The sequence below is a fragment of the Nipponia nippon genome, unplaced genomic scaffold (assembly GCF_047370975.1).
Source record: "Nipponia nippon isolate SJK-2023a ecotype South Korea unplaced genomic scaffold, ASM4737097v1 scaffold_30, whole genome shotgun sequence".
NCBI classification, from domain to species: Eukaryota; Metazoa; Chordata; class Aves; order Pelecaniformes; family Threskiornithidae; genus Nipponia; species Nipponia nippon.
In genome coordinates this window covers 616,434-634,309 of record NW_028262348.1, presented here as the reverse complement: position 1 = coordinate 634,309, position 17,876 = coordinate 616,434, and the positions used below count along the sequence as shown (strand labels likewise).

General features: G+C 41.5%; 1 protein-coding gene across 9 annotated transcripts in view; it reads right to left on the bottom strand.

Moving 5' to 3' along the window:
• The window catches only part of CABIN1 (calcineurin binding protein 1), a 121,796-nt gene that overhangs the window by 24,607 nt on the left and 79,313 nt on the right, over window positions 1–17,876 (bottom strand). For all 9 annotated transcript variants that reach the window (XM_087768712.1, XM_087768705.1, XM_087768711.1 and 6 more), the window contains 4 exons: window positions 13,784–13,947; window positions 11,690–11,786; window positions 9,819–10,460; window positions 9,283–9,357 (listed from right to left, as the gene is read on the bottom strand). In XM_087768712.1, coding sequence (XP_087624838.1) covers window positions 9,283–9,357; window positions 9,819–10,460; window positions 11,690–11,786; window positions 13,784–13,947 — 978 coding nt within the window. The remainder of the gene's footprint in view (window positions 1–9,282; window positions 9,358–9,818; window positions 10,461–11,689; window positions 11,787–13,783; window positions 13,948–17,876) is intronic.

The following is a 17,876-nucleotide window of genomic DNA, read 5'->3' as shown; positions in this document are numbered from 1 at the left end:
CATTTTGAAAAACAAAGACATCCTACAGGAACCTTACTGATACTGCTTCTGGAACGGTTCACTGCTCTGGGGCTGTGGGAAAAAGGAAGGATCAACTGTTCCATGGAAAGGGAAGGTGACGGTCTTCCCAACAGAAGTTTCCTAATGAAAGACGCTGGCGCTGCAACTGTTCCATAACGTTTTCTTGTTGATTTGTTAAATTATTCCCGTGTCTCAGTTTAGCACCCTGGTGCTCTGAATCCCCCTACAAAGAGAGGTATGCCCTTTTAAAAGAACACCAGCGCATCACCACAAAGCCTGGAAGCTGTCACACAAACTGGCTGAACGACATGCCGGCCACATTACAATATCACCACTCCAACTTCTGCTCAATATTGCGTTTTAATTAAACTATGCCTATTCATATTTTTTTCTCAATCTCTCCGCAGCAGTATTTGAAAGGAATCTCATTTGGAAGTTTTCTTCAAGGTGCATTAGAACTAGCAGCAATAGCCAACGATCCAGGTTCTGAAGAACATTATATTTCCTAAGATTACAGTTTTATTTCCTAAGATTAGAGTTTTATATACAGAAAATAATGAAGGTTTATATACACGATTGAACTGCACTCTAGCCTAACAAAATCCTCCGTTTACACAAATGCATGCAGGGGCTTAACGTCCTGCTCTACGCAGGCAGCCATATTCCAGCAATGCTTCCATACACAAAAACATCATTACTGGACCAAGAGAGACAAGGTAGTAGGATGAAAAACATTGACAGACAAAGTAAAAGATAAAAAGTGACTTTTCTTTCCTGCATGTTCACGTAACGATTGCTTTCTGCAGGAGACAGGAGGAGGAGAGCTGTTAATTATATCAAGAATACACCTCCAGGATAGAGTAAGAGGGGGATGCCATGGCAACTGGCAAATGCAACAGTGAACAAAATGGTCACCCTTTGGTGGGAGTGAGACCATGACAGAGCTCGTCCTTTTGTCCCCCCCATCCCCACCTCCTCCCTCCCCCTCCTTCTTGTCATCTTTGCTGCATTAATAAAGCACACAGACAACTGAGGGAAAACAACTTTTTCTGTAAGCAGTCTCTGACGTCTTGATGCGCAGGAAGAAAAGATGAAAATTAGCAGCATGTGGGCGGAACAAAAAGGGGGGTGAAAACACATGAGGTAGAACTAGAGATGATTATTTTCTAATTATTTAATATTTTACTTATCTCCTCCCATCCCCAGCAAAGTGCCTTCACAGAAGGCTTTTAGCTGCTTCTTGAAGAGAACAGCTTGGTGGTTTGTTGTTTTGTGGATTATTTTTTTTTAAGTGAGAATTGGAGAAAAAAATGCTCTAGACATTCAAGGCAGTTCAAACAAGTCACTCTCAAGTTCTCTCCTTGAAGGAAAAGGCCTTAAAAGACCGTGTCCCTGCAGCGCTGACTGCATTCCACAGCAGAAGGGGAAAAACCCACGGAAGTGCCCTCTAGCTCCACTCGCAGAAGACAGTTTATTCTGTTCCAGGTAAAATCTCACGTTCGCTGCAGGGTCCACACAGAGATGGCAGCACCGCCAGGCTGACGCCCCAGAGCCCATCTCAGCCCTCTGCCTCGGCGGCCGCGCGCGGCTCCCGCTGCAGCCCCTGCACAGCAAGCCCAGCACCTACGAGCCCCTGAAATTCTTCAGTACGAGGCTGTCATTACCCATCACCAGCCCTGGGAAGGATTTAAACACTGGTGAAAGACGAAAACAAGACCTCAGTTATCTGTTTTGGAACTAGAGTAGGGCAGCAACAGCAGCACTGAAACAGTGCCTTTGCTCAACAAATACCGCTTTTGTAGCAGCAGCAAAACTTTGTAAAATCAGGGATCACGCTGGCAGCCCGCCAGGAGCCTGAAAGGCACGGCTGATTTGCATAACCTGATTGTGCCTTTGTGTTTGTAATAAAATTTACCTGTTTTGATTCTAGTGGCAGCTTCTTCATGAAGCATCATGTTTAATTAGACCTGACACTGAAAGCTGCTGAGGAGTTTTGACTGCAGGTTTGGAAAGGGAAACAAACAGAGCACCGGGAGTTGGGCACCAGCCGGTGGGAGCCGGTGGTCACGGACCTGTTGCTTTAGAGGAGGCGAGTGAGGCCAAGGGCGAAAGGGAGGATTTGAGCCGTCGGAACAGTGCGGGCAGAGCTCGAGGTTTGGCAGCTGCAGCAGGAAAGGGTGGCTGAAGATTTCTTTTCTCTCCCTTACTCTTCAGGGATGGAGCTGGTCCCAGAGCAAGGATTTTTTGGCTAAGGCAGCAGTGAGTCTTAAATAACCCAGCGATGTTGAAATAGTCCCTTCTCATGACATTTAGATGATATACTATACTGCGAGGAGCCAATAGAAACTTCAGCTGCTACAACACTACCCATTACTAGGACTTTCTACACACAGTCCCACATCCTCAAGGGTCACAACACAGGACTAGAGACTTAGTGGCATTTTGGAACTCTGCCTTTGAACACTCGTGTATTTTTAGAGACGTTAAATCCAGCCCTGTGTGCAATGTTGATGTCTACAATATTTTAAGCTATTTGGCTTATGTAAATTCAGTTCTCAGGATTGGCGATACACAGTATACCCCAACACACGAGCACAAAGTTTTACCTGTCCTCTTTAGGCTACCTGTCATGACAGCTTCAACACTGGTGACAGCTCTAATTTTAGTATTAAGGCATTCAATATTAAGTCCACAGTAACAAAAATACCTTTTCAAGTTGCAAGTCAAGGAAAAAAAAAAAAAAAAAAAAAAGACAGATGTGTTCTTAGGCTGAAGTATCTCCACATGGATTAACAGAATATTCTGTGCACTACAAAGCTTCATCCTAACTTGTGCTGCAATAACCTTCCCACGTTGACACATCCTTAACAGTATCACAGACATCATCATTATATATGAAATGAAGAATTTAATGCGACCGATTTTAGGCAGTCAGTGGAAAGGCTTATTAGAAATTCTCTAATTATCTAGAAGGCTCACAACTGCTTTCTGCCAGCACGTCCCCTCCTCGGTCCTTAGGACCACACATTTAAGCATAATGCTACGTCAAGGTCAAACTTGTCTGCCTCTTCATCTTTCATTCTCCCTCAACAAGGTCTCCTTGGTATTCCATTTCCAGGGACCATTAATTTCATATAAAAATCATAGTTGGCAAGACTAAAAATATATCTTATAACTCGGAGCAATAGCTGACTGCTTTCAGGATCTCTGCAAATCTTTTTGATAACATTCTCACAGGGAGAAAAATCAAAGAAAAGAACAAGCATCCTTCAAAACGCTGCCTGACCACAAAGTGAATTAACCTCTAGTGTAACTTTAGTAACCTAACTACTGGTGACACGGTGACCACTACGGGACAGCGATGTCAGCCCACTTGCTACGCGCACATCAAAAACCTTACTCACACTGAAGAACTTAAACAGAAAAGCACAAGAAGAGGAGTGACTTTCCGCCACAGCTGTTCTGCAGCCCGGCACGCTGCGCGGCCACACGAACGCCGGTGCCAGCACCGAGGAAGGCATGCCGTGGCACAGGGAGGAGCAGCCACCAAGGAAGCAGGGCCTTTCTTCTTCTAGCAGCGGTTCTCACTTTGAAGTGCTGATTTAACCGTGCCGTGTTCGTACGCTACGACTCACTATCACGTCTTCTAGAGGATGTTACTTCACACAACCACAAAAAATTCAGAGAACTCCAACGCCATCACGACTCGTAAGCTCCACCAGAACTGCTTACAGTTACAAAAAGCCCATCAGATGAGATGGGCTACTGCTCTCCTACCCTTTCCAGCTGCAGGGCTACTCACCTCCTAACTTTAAATACTAGCATAGATAACTAAATGTCTTTGGAGTCACAACCCCACTCCTGATGGGTCATTGCTGGTGGCCACGACACCCGTCTTTGGAAGGTGCCGCAGTCTGAACTCAATTTAAGTACTCTCTGGAACTTTAGTCTCTTATTTTTAAAAACAGTGCAATAGGCTAAAAGGTCAATAGGAAATACAAGAAAATGTGAATATTTGAGAAGATATTTTGTTAAATCCTCAGCGTATGCTAGTTCAGTCATATGATAACTCAGGGACTTCAACAAGAGCAGTTAAATATGCAAGAAGCAGCAAAACTAAATTCTCTGAAGGGCTGATAATTATACTATTGTAGCAGATAAAATGGTATTTATTTTCAAAGTGTTCGATGGGCAAATCTTCTGTAACACTGAAAACTGATCAGACAGTATTGCTCTTGTCCTCTAAACTCTGAGGATACGATAAGAAAAACAACAGCATTAATATCACTGTTTACAAATGTTGCATCACCACTCTCTAGATTTTGAGCCCTGCGCTGAAGTTGGTGAATAGATTAGTTTTTTGAATTATTATTATTATTATTATTATTATTATTATTATTATTATTATTATTATTATTATTATGGAATACTGAAAGAAATCTCCCAGCAACTTATATTGAATAAATTTTTATATCAATTACTGGAATCTTATCTGTTTATGCTGCTCCATTTCCCACACACCATAAAGGATTTTCCTTTTTTATTACAACCAAAAAACCTGCACACATTTTAGTCTCCCCCCCATTTCGCTTTCACATTAGATAGTGTTATAAGCTCAAATTTTACTTCACCATTATGGTTTAACAGTAAATACTTATTACAGTAACACTGAACCTAGCCTAATACAAACACAGCACAAATTATTCATGAAGTTAAAATCCTCCCCCCCCCCCAATATGGTAATATCCATGGATTAATTTATATTGTATTTCCTAGCAGCTTTTTCAAGCTCACAAGTCTCTCTTTGGTAGCCTCTCTCAATGACTGTTTCAGGTCTTCAGCTGCTTCTGCATTAGACATCAAAAACTCAAAGCCCGCATTAGTAGGATTTGGCAAAGCAGAATTATGTTTGCTATGGGAAAACATCAATTACTCCTGAAAGTAAGAGTTGGATCCAATTAAGTTTGAGAAGATGTTGAATTGATAAGATGATGCTCGACTGATTTTGTTTAACTGGTAAGGTTCCTCGCCACACTAGAGCTCTAATGCTACAGCATTTTATCCGAGTCTGTACTGAGCACACACAGGCACACCCTTCTGCTAAAGGTACTGCAGCTTACGCACGAGCACGCCGTTAAGCATCCTGTAAAGGCGTTAAGCAACAGCAGCCACGTGTACAAAGGACCCCTTTCTGAAACACAATCTTCTGTCCTGGCACGAGCAGGGTATGCCACCCCCCCATGCAAGATCTCACGACAGAATATCCACATCCATTTCTTTGCTGATGTGTCACATTTCAGTAGAGAATACTTTCACGCCAACAGCTCTCCAGGAGAACAGGGGCTTATCGTGGCAAGGTTTTGTACCACCCGCTTTTTCTGCCTTCTTCAAAGCTGGGAGCCAGCCTCTCTAAGGCACTTCCCCAGGTATTTAGCTGACTTTGTAGACGATGGTGCTAGAGTCTCACTGGCTCAATACACGTTAACATCGCACCAGTCATCAGGATGACAGAGGATTTCTGAAACCAAGTGAAAAGGTCACAGTATCGCCAAGCTATTAAAAAGATTAGATCTCATCACAAAAGTATAATAACCCACTCTGTCAAATTCCGTTTACTGACTGCTGTATTGTTTCCTGCTTATGCCTGAAGGAGCATGTAAAAAGATTTCAATGGAGTTGTTAAATATTTAGGTTAAAAACTCTGACTGGTCTGGAAGAAAGCTGAAAAGCCATAATTCAAATAACTCCTAATTTTAGTAGCAAGTGAAAACTTCCATAAAGAAACCGTATACTGGCTGGAACTGTAAAACACAACAACCAACAGAGAAAGACATATATCAAGGTGGGGTTTGTGTTCCCCCCTTTTTTTTTGACCGTCAGTTCCTTGGGATAAGTGACTGAAGAACCACAGGCCCTATAAACCTACTCAAACCGTCCAATAACAAAGCACTTCTCTGGGCTGCGGCAGCTCTATACATGACATCATTTGTTTACAGAAGGCAAATACTTGCCAATTTTAAATAAAACAGGATTCGGTCTGTTGAAAACAGACAGATGTCTACAAGAGTGGCTATTCCTGTGTCTCCACGCTAATTCATAGTGTTATACTAGCAGTAGGGCAGCTTCACACGGCTGACAAGATCCTGCCAGAAGCAAACGACAACGAGCCTGCAGCACGTGATAATCTCATCGGCTGGAACCACTTCCTAAGAGGGAAGCTTCAAAGTGCATCACGGTAAGAGGTATGTTTTATTTCAAGTGATTTAACAGGAAATCTCATCACTTCCCGTGCAGTTCAATACCAGCTCACCTACTGCATCTGCTTTCAGGTTTCGTTTGTGTGCAGGTTTTTCACCTCCAGTGTTTTGCCACATGCCTGAGTAACTGTAGACTTTGCTGGAAAAGCTGGCGTAGCGATCGGATACCCAGGATCTTCAAGAAAGCCCAGCCAGGAACTTGGCTGATACATGCGAGTTTGTTGAGTAGTTTTTGAAAAGGTGAATACATCCAAAAAGCAAACAGTAACATTACTTTTTAGAGAAGCTGATTAGCAAATTCTTTTATTTTGAAGTCATAAATCACAGCGTGATAACTCCTATTTTCCCCCCCCCCAGGATAAACTAAAAAGACCTCTTAACATTCTAAGCCAAGATTTCATTATTAAAAAAATAAAAATCTGTTAAATATCAAGACTATGAGCAAGGAAACACTTCCACGAGAATACCTCTCTTGACACTTCTGTTCATTTCTATAGTTCAATGGAAAAATGTTACTGACTTCCTTAGGGGCACAAATTGGAGAAAGTTACTTCCATGAAAATCTAATAAAGAAAAACTCCCTTTACTCTTACATCCTCTCCTGTTACTCTGCTAGGAGATGCACTGTACAAATGCACATTTTAATTAGATGCACTGTTAGATAATTTTCATCTCTGTATTAACAGCTGGAAACCTTTATGGATAGTCAAGACTCAGACTTTCTACACAGCACATGGAAAAACACGGGTTGGCATGCCTCCTGACAACTAAAACTAACACCATTTCGAGAAGACATTTAGTGTGAAGGTAATCTTGTCCAGAACAAGCGTGGTATAACAGAGTCTGCCCTGAGGGTTTGAACCTCCTCTGCCCTCCTGGACAAGGCAGTAATCACCAATAAAACAATATTCATCAAAACGAGGAGAACGCGTACCCACAGATTCAAGACAATAGTGCATGACAACACAAGGCTCAAGCTCCATTGGAAGGCTCCTATCTTAAATGGAAACAAGAAATATCTGGAACTTTTCACAAAAGACACAGAAATACCTGCTTTTCCTGAAGTTGCAGAGTAGACAGCACTAAACCTTGTTACAGGAGCTGACCTACAGCCTCAATTTTCTTCAGCTCCACTAGGCAGGAAAACCTAAAAGGAAGACCTCCTAACTCTATATAATACAGGAGGTTCACCTTGGAAGTTCTTCTACCTATTAACCAGCATCTCGAACACAGTTGCGCTTTAGTTCTGAGGAGCATTTGTCACGTACGTTACCAGACTGAAGGGAGGACCAGGCAATGTGCTTTATTTGAAGTCAGGTTGAAAAGATCTAAAGAACAGAGGCAGCGTTCTGGTGATAGATATCAAATCTGCTTCAGAAATGAGAATTATCTGAAGGTTTAAGAAATGTATTTATTTTGAAAAACAGGCGAGATAGGTATTCAAATCCATTTCACATTAAGACAATACTTGCCTTGCTAACATCAGAGATGTACCTCCTCAAAAGCTTATGTTTTTGCAAAGCAGAGATGGCTGTATCTTACAGAAGAAAAGCCTCATCCAAATTTGGAGGATGAAGAGAAATTCTGAACAACTCTTACCGTCCTTCCGTTTTTATGAGAAGTAGTGCCTAGGCAAAGGGAAAGAAGCAAGCGATGGAGAAGCAGGCAGTCCTCCCCCTCCCTGCAACCACAATACTTTTTTTCTGGTAACCGGCGAGTTGGAATGCAGTGTGTGGGTATCTCTAGGCTCGTCACAGCATGTGCTCCCCCTTGGGCACTTCTACCGGGTAAGACACACGACAGGAAGATGAACTTACAGAGATGATGGGAAGATGAAATAATAGGAGAAGAGATACTTGAGGGACAGAAGAGGTGAACTGCAGAAAACCAGAATAAATGCTTGCAGCTCATAAAACAAGTTCGTTCAAGACATTTCTGAAAGAGCTCTACTTTAAATCGGTACTGAACATGATTCAACATATTCATAGTTATCTGCTCTTCTTGTGCAGAAAACCTTAGAGATGCCTTCTGGTTTACAGACTCAAGCACGGTACAGACCACCACTCGTGAAACAAAGACAACAGAAGGTTTCTAAGTTGCTCTCAAACAGATGTTTTTCAAATATTTTTAGACAAATACTATTTTAATTACTTTTTCTGAGAGCTAGCAATCGATAACACAGACTACATTTTCATAGAATAAAACATGCACAAAGCCCTGAGCAGTATTAAAACACAGACTATTAACTAGGAACATAGATTTTTCTTCAAAACGTATTTTATCTTCTAGTCAAAATCTGCTGAGTAACTGCTTCATTTTGTGCTGGTGGCAAAAATTACAGAAAGTACAAAACTAGAAAATACTTTGGGGCTTTCAACTAATGGTTTGCTGATAAAATGAATGACCACTAAACATATAATTCATCCAGTTTTCTTCTTGGCTTTGATTTCACATCAAGGACTGATAAATAACCATCCCTTTAAAGCTCTATAATTGATTGCTGGATAAACCCAGAAACCACAAGCTAAAAACAAACTGAATAATATAACAGAGTTAAAATCAGATTCTCAGCCACGCAAGTTGAGAGAAAAGATATTTGTTATCTCTGGAGCAGAGTGCAGTGTTAGCAAGGGAAGAGCTGATGAGATTGTTAGCCCTTAGGGATCAGAGAGAAGTAATTACCATGCATGAAATGCTGAGGAATGATGTGGACATTTAAGAAAATTATGGTGTGCCATAAATATTTCAATTTGAAGATTGGTTGGGGTTTCCCCAAAAGCTTTCGGGCACACAAACGGTCCTTCAAGCCTGACGTAAACAGTAGCAAGGACCCTAACAAAAGGGATGAGCTCCCTACACTAATGTGGCCCAACTTATCTTAGATGACAACAATACAAAGAAAGTAGATAGTTCTAATTGCTGCAAACACCCAGCGACAGACTTGATTGTACAGACGAAGTAATAAAAGCTTGTTACAAGCAGCCAGGGACTTCACAGAGCTTACCTGTTTCTGTGCTGATGCTCCCATATGCACCTGGCAAAACTTGACTGCCTGTTCGAGTGCTGCTTCTTCATCCACCTGAACACAGAATCACAACTAATGAAATCATAATTACTTAGCTCATCTGTAAATCTAATTAAATTCAGGTGAAATGGGGATGTAGAGCATGGGGAGTAAGGGGGAGAAGCAGCACTTCTACAGCAGAACAGCGATCTTAAGTTATCCAGGAGTATATATTTTAATATATACAACTCTCTCAATTCCAACTAAGGTTTAGCATGAATAAACCCCACATAATTGGTATTTTAGCTCTTAACTGGTTTCAGAAATTTAGTTCCAAAACATGGAGGGTCCTACTTTCCCCCCCCCCCCAGCAGTGGTCTTGTCAAGAGAGTGGTTCTTTGGGAGATATTTATCTCCCCAACTTTTGAACAGATATAGGACCAATTTTATACTGCTTGGTTTGGCAATTAATGTTACTCTATAATCATGTCTGAGGTCACATAGAGAAATTACAATTAATGACAAAAATACTTTACCTGTTTGATCAGCATGTACGTTTCAGACATGATCTTCTCAATTTTACCCAGGTCATAGGCCATAACTTTCTGACCTTGCTGCCATACTCGATAAGCATCGAGCAGAAGTGTTTTCCCAGACTCCACATCCTCAAGTAATTTCCTCTTCCTGCTTGATCTCTGGACAGGTTCTTCTGTAGGTACTGCTTGAACTATTCCCTTAGCTGCCTGCTGCTGATGTTTTGAGCTGATGCTCAGCTCTTCCAAAGAAAGTTCTGGAGTCCGGCTCTCTGGAGCTCTCTCCTTTGAGTTCCTGCCAGACTGAAGACGGTCTGGCTCGCTGCGTTTACATGAAGAATCAAATTTTTCAGGGTCGTTGGAATATCCATCAAGATCCATAGGCTCAACTGAACCAGGCCCAGGGAGCTCTTTAATTTCCTTGTCATTCTTGTCCTCTTGTTCCAATATGTCCATAGCATTGGGAATCTGTCCCTGGGTCCCTTCCTTTACTCCATTTTCAGTACTATGCACTACTCCATCCGACAAAACTGGCTTTTTGGGAAGGACGTCTTTCCCCTCTTCAGCACTAGTTTTATTAGAGACGTCTGTTGTCATCCTTCCTGAAGCAAGGTTAGAAGACTTGGAACTCTGATCTTCTGAAACCTTAATAAAAGAAGTAATTCGTCTCTGTTATTATTGAAATCAGAAAGCATTTGAGCACAGCTATGACTATCATGAATACTGACAATGAGGACCTTTACATTACTGCCTCTGCTGAAGAAAACGCATTTATTCTATGTTCATTCTTGTTTGTTCCTGAATATTAATTAATTCGAGCCACAAGTCTTACAATTAAAGTATCTTAATCAGTGAAAACACCACAGAGAAATCAACAGGAACCAAAGCTGCAATGGTTTTTTTCCCCCCGCTACTTCAGTCTATACTATGGGATCCAACTAAATGAAATCCAAGGTTTTAGAAGACCACAATTTTCTTCTAACATATTGAAATCAAAACTGAACCTGTTTCTTTTGGCAGCTGCAGCTCAATCTCAAATTTAAGAATCTTCCCTTTGGTTGCTCTTACATAACTTTCTTCTTCTTAGTAGATCAAGAGGTACGCTAAACTGCTATAGTATTTTAATTTTTGTACCTTTACTTTGGTGATGGTCCAAAGGTAGAAAACCTCTGTACATCATCTCTTCATTCAAAAATCACTAATGATACAATTCTTCCATCCGGATTTATGATCAAACTATTTCATACACAAGAGTTCCAGTGTTCTTAAGGATGTTTTCACTTAATTTGTTAAACCTATACTCTGTTAACCTGGAAAACCCTTAGGAACAAGTTCTTCCTTGAATGTGTTTACCAAATAAACTTCCAATTTCCAGTTATCTTAACCTGGAAACTGATTCGTCTCTATATGCCTTTTTAAAATGACATCTACATTACAATTAAATGTAATAACAGGCATGGTGCTGTCAAGGACTAGCAGTTAAAAATGGCTAGGCATGTAAATATCTAGCTGTCTGGTTTTGTTTTGCAAGAGGAATCTTAATTCATTTCAAAAGGAAATTTCCAATAGACCCCACCTGGAAATGTAGCTGTTCTTACACTCCATGTAACTACCATCATTTGAAGTTTAAGGGACAGTCAAACCAAACTTACTGCAATCCAGTCTCAACAACTGTATTTGTTACTGGATTTCAAAAATTAAAACCAACAATGCTGGAAGAAAGTTTTCTGTGTGGTTGCATATAAACAAAAGATATTAGAAATAAGTGATAATAACGTAGCCCTTCAGCCTCAGGAGCTCTAAGGAACGAGTAAACTGAACCTAGAAAAATCTAATTACTAAATCGACGACCATTAAACGCACTGCTGCCTTACCTGCGTCAGATCGTTGAGAGTGTCCTCCAACACTTTCACGGTAAGCACAAAGGCTTGCTGGGCCAGAACCTGCCGATCTGCATCACGCAAGTACTTCCTGGGCCACAGTAAGATAACAGAAATTAAGCTGTCAGAAGCTTATAGGACTTTAAAAGCAAGAACCAGGACATTAAAAAAAAACACAACAAACAAACAAAAAAACCTGACACAACAATTTTAAAACAAGTTAGAAGAAAGCAAACAGAACATATCCAGTTGGGTATTGAAATATAACACTTCAGCTATGTTTCCCTCCACTTCTCCCCTCCCCACAATCACCAAAGATGACATGCTGAAGCAAAAGATAGGGCTATCTACAAACGGAGGGAAGGGGAGAAATGGGGAAGGAAAAAAAAAAAAAAAAACAAAACCCAAAACACCCCCAAAACCAAACCCAGAGCAAACCAGACAACCAGAATTACAGTTTTCTTATATCAAGCCTTCTGTGCCCCTCAAATACCAGCTTTTTATTCAAACCTTTTCTTGAAAAAGAGTATTAGTCACACAAAGCTATCTTGAGCTGTCAAGGTGATTTTCATGTTCTGGATAAACCGTGCATGTGAGATTAAGGACATCAGCAAATCCTTTCTCACTGGTCGTATCAGTTGCCTTTGAATCTAGTTTTTTTAGAGCTAAAACACTGGTGTGCTAATACCTTTTTTTCCTATTTAGTATTATAAAAAAATAATATTGTATGTGTAAAACTTATTCCCTCTGTGGCTTCCTTTAATTTAGTAGAGCATCGTAACTTCACTGTATTCTGACACAATGCTTTAGTCCACTTTCAAGGAAAACATTTCCAGCCATCAATCCCACCTAACTGAGTTTAATGGAAAACTGAATTTCTATTTTAAAATTGGCTGGTTTTAATGAGAGGGCTAAAAATCAAGTAAATAATTTTGAAGGGCACTATTTCAGTCAAAAAGCCAACATTTTCAATAAACATCTTTTCCCTCTACAGCATTACATTACATTGGTAATTTTATGGTTTGTTTTTCAGGCAAAAGATACATTAGTTCAGTAATAACTGAAGTTCAGCTAAAAATGCCTGTTTTTAAAAATAGGGTTGTTACAGGCATATACCAGACACACCCAGAATATTTGCATTGAGAAGTTCCTGTAACGACTGCAGTTCACCATGGCTGGCACTGGCTGATCCAACAAGTCAAATTACTTGTTTGTTAAATTCAGTCTAGACTTATAAATAACATAATATTTTTAGTACAACTGTGGGCTTGCTTAGGACAGAATTTAAACCTTCTATGGTCCAGTATTTCTGATATGCTAAAAGTCAAAGTATTTTTGGCTGCACATTTTCTGAACATGTGGTGACGTATTCCCAGATATACTACGATCTATGCAAATTCACATGCACTCACACTCAAAAACACATGAAGAAACCCTCGATGCCTCCAACTTATTGTCATCAATCATTCAGTTCAATTTCTCAAGCATTTGCCAGAGACAAATTTTAATGTTTCCCACTCAGTAAGCTACTAGAATTTTACCTGAATTGCTTCAATGTTCATTTTAGTCTTCCCATTGATATGAACCCGTATATAGCTCACATTAGATGGCTTCTTTTTTCTTAAATAAGGATAATGCAATTAAAATTAGATCACCTCTGAATAGGATAATAGCACCAGCTGCCAAGAGGCAGGCCAGCATTGCTCGGTCACGGATTACAGGAAGGCAGGAGGCCCGGGCTGCGACCTCCGCGCTGGACACAGCTCTCGGGCCGGAGGCCAGCCGCGGGGCGCAGAAGCCACGGTCCTCTGTCCCACCAGCGAACCCCTCCGCAGGGCAGCAGGACTCCAAGGCTGTTAAGGCAGCCGTACGGCTGCTCTGGGTTTCAAGAGAAATGCAGAGGAATTCTAGACTCTACTGCGGAATTGTAACCCTGAGAAAAATCAACCATCATTCCACTGTATTCCCAAGGAAATCTGTCTAAAGACTTTTTGCCTAAACTAAGAACGTCTTTAAATGAAATAGTCACACAGTGATCAAAATACATTCAAAGCTTTACAAAGTAATGGATTGATAAACATATCATACTTTCCCTGATCGGGGGTCCTCTGTAGCATAGATGAGACTTTCAGCAAGGTGTTGTAATCCTTTAGTTGTGCCAGCACGTTTAGCAGTAAGACAATAGAGCGGTTCATATGAGATGCAAAACTGCCTGGGCGGTCGATCTCATCCACGGGGATGCGCCAGATTCCCTGCAGAGGAGGGAAAAGAGGAAGCCTCTAAACAGGGATCCAACTGAAAAGGACAGAAATCTTAAAATATGGGTCAGATTCCGCAGCATGCTGAATTTCACGGAGGGTCGGTGGAATAATGGACAGACAAACGTCCTTCAGAGAGGGAGATCTGGTGGATTTAAAGTCGTCTGATTCCTGCCAGCAGCAAAAGAGGGAGGCTCGCAGCAGCCACAGCACACCTTCTAAATGCGCTTCTAACTATTCCCAGAAAAAAGCAAGCGAAGCCTAAATTACATTGTGCATTTTTCTTAAATGTCTGTGAACACGCCTTCCTAAGCCAAAGCTCAACTGCCATAAAAAAACAAGGAGTAACTGAAAATAAGATTTCCTGGCCTGAAAGCTGCTACTCTTGTGCAGCCACAGCAAGTTTCTACCTTCAAATAATCTGTTACAAGTGTCTTAGGAACTTGGTTACTGCCTTGATATCATCAGTGCTCACCACAGCACTAACCAGTCCGATAGGAAGAATCGGATTCCTCAGCAATATCCATTTTCCAGTGGCAGATTCAAATACTCGCGCATACATCCTGAGCCTTCTAATTAAATTTCTGGGACAAGGGGATCTTTGGGGAGCAAGGCTGGAGACTGATAGAAAATATAATTTAATTATGGTTAGTCAGCTCAGATGTTGCAATGTCTAATAAGTCTAAGGAGATTTTTTTTCAGGTGTTTCACGTGGATTCTGTCAACACACTAGTCATGGTATTTGAAAAAATGCAACACAAATACTACTGTGCATGTGCGTATGCAACTTACATTATGGCCTTTCACAAAACCCGCCGTTACGTCAGTGCAAACCCTTCCCTCGTGCTTTATTCAGTTCTGAAACTTTTCCTGCAGCAACTCTAAGATGAAAACCCTCTGGTCATGTACACCATTTGGTGACAATGCAGGAAGAATAGTCTCATTGACAGGAGTACCTGACTGAAAATTAATTTTGCTTACCAAACCTGTTCAGAGAGCAGGATATACAAATATTGACTCTTTTATCCTTGTTTAAAGGTCTTGCTTTGATATTTTCAGCTTCACTTTCAGTGCGAGCAAAATTCTTCAGAACTTAATGCAAGGTGGAAGCAAAAAAAATGATTACTGGAATCCTAAGTGACATTTGACCACAAAAGCAGCAGATACGTAACCGGCCTGTCTACAACAGACCCTCCCCCGGCACGTCTTCCGAAAACCTGCAGTTCTACTCCATAGGATGTATAGGAACTTGGGAAAAAACAACATACAAATATCAGTGGTTTTAAATAGGAAAGAATGACTTCAACTAGATATAATGCACGGACTGTTCTGCCAAATTTTCTTACTCTGGCTTTTCCTCATGCTCTCTACTCTTACTCCCTAGTGATCACGGAGAAAGCCATTTTTCCTCCTTGCTCCCTGAAGCTTTCTTTCAAACTTTTTTCTGTAGCTTCCCTTTTCCACAAAGTACCTAAAACCGTACCGTGACTGACCCGAGGCACAACCGTCGCTTCCTCCTATCCGCAACTACCAACGTCCACAGCCACCTTCTGCGGCTTGGTGGCAAAGATCTTATCTGCTCGTGCAGCTCAGCAGCTCTCAAGCACGGACAGATCTCGTAGGTAACAGTTCCGTATAACAGCACATACTTTATTTAAACAGAGAAGCTTTTTCTTCCCCCAAACTATACAATGACTTTCCTTTCAGGCTACAGATGAAACACACGCATTCTGGAGCTGATATTTTTTGCTTTTCTGCACATATGTAAACTGGGTTTCTGCCAAATCCTAAAACAACCGAACGCCTCAATGGCACCACATTGCAACAACCTACTTAGCCAATTTAACTATACAAAACAATTTATGGTCAACTTAGATGCATACTGCAGGAATGGAAGACAGCCAATGTGTAGGTTCCTGGTCTTTTTCAGCATTACCTCATCCTTCATCGGACTTAGGCAGATCACTTGGAGGGAGCTTTCGGATACCATATCCGGAACCAGTTGAAAGTAATTTCGCAGCTCCTTCTCATGCGTCCCATGTACACGTTTTAATGCTACCCCAGAAATGACAACAACGCAGTAAAACCACTTCCCATGACAGAACCCGCTAACTGCAGCTGAAAGCCGCGAAGGCGACAAGAGCTGCGCGTTCGGGGAATGCCGCTCCTCCGTCCTGCAACAGGGCGCGCTGGAAGAGCTCAAATTAAAACTCACACTAGAGGTGTTCGCATTTACTTTATCATTGAAATTACAGAGGAAGGTCTGATTTTAAAAGGAAAGTCACTAACTTTTCATGTGTCGACTTGCAGTTTTACAAATGCGGAACAGCAACAAGTAGGATTCCTGCCCTACGTTACACACCTGCCTGTTTCACACGCAGCCTCAAGCCCAAAGCAGAAAGAAACCTGCCGTCAGGAGTCAGAACAGTCCTCGTGCCACCCGCTGTGATTTTATTAAGCAATAGGCAAAACACTGACGTTAAAGTGAGTTATCAGAATGTATTTCATGAGTGATGTTGAATTCTTTTTAAGACTGCAATTTGAGTCAGAGACTCAAGAAACAAACTGTCTCATCCAAACCTCTCCCAAAGAGAAGTTTAACTAAGCCCATCAGGCACGAATTCTTCCTTCCTAAGTATCAATAACCTTCAGGACGCATATTTCTGAATTCAGATCACAGGCTGCAACTTTTTTAAAAAAACAGCCTAGCAATCAGCTTTTTAAACGAAACTTAAGAAAGATACAAATGCAAAGCTTGTAATGAAATAGCTGGGGAGGAGACGGCAAAATGTTATTCAGTTTGAGTAAAATTAAAGTTTTCATATCATCATTTGAAAATTCAGATTTGTTAGCCAAGTACCTCCCTTGAAAGTACCCATACCGAGGAGTGCAGATCCTTGTGACAAAGATTTGCAGTTCTTCGAAAGGTTTTGTTACTGATCATCACCACTCAGGCCACTTGACAAAACGTCTCCGGCTCTGGCGACCAAAACGATTTTAGATCCAACGCACCGCTCCTGTTTGCTGGCCCCCGTCCCCGCAGCTGAAAGGTTCTCCTCCCTCCTGCAGCAGCCAGCGAAGCTGTTTACACGAAACCAGGGGAAGGAGCAAGACGCTTCCAACAACTCCAAAATGCCTCTCAAGATCCAAAACATCAAGCCGCTCTCCATGCCTTCCTGGCTAAACAAACACTCGGTAAGAGCTGGGGGCGGGGGAATCAAGCCTGATACGCACTGCTAGAAAAAATCAGCCTGGCAGTACGAGGAAATTCTGTGGATAACAATACTGGATTTTACATTAAGTATGAAACTGAATAATGAAGTCAGTATACCATATTCCTGACGACACAGTAAAAAATTTTCAGCTTGAAACTTGCTGCACAACCTCGCCTTGCAGAAGAACTGAAGAGGGCGAGGAGAGGACGGTGCTGCAGAGGGTTTTGTGAGCACGAGCCCCAGCAATAGTGGTTACTTTCTACTGCAGTCACTGAAAATAGAAAGGAAGGAAGTGCTCATTATTCCTCCACGCTGCTCGCTCCAGAACTTTACGGGAGGGGATTCCCTGGGGCTTAGGAATGCCTCTCCGAGGAGGAAAGGCTGACAGTTCTTAACAAACCCCAAACTTCTCCGGGGACAGCTGCTGCTGACGCTGCAGAGCTTCAGAGTAAGCCATTTTCTAAGCAGAGATCAAACTTTCCTCTCTCAACGCTCCATGATTTCTCTTCTTAACGAAATGGAGAAATGCTAGTCATACTTCAGATGATCCGATTCACATATAACAAGCAAACACATAAAACAACCACTGCTGCAAATAAAGACCTACAATCACTTATGACTCAATTCCCTCTTTTTTTTTTTCTTTTTTCCCAAGGGTCCCAGAAGTGCAAGTTGCACTACATACAACAAACTCGATTCTACTGCTGC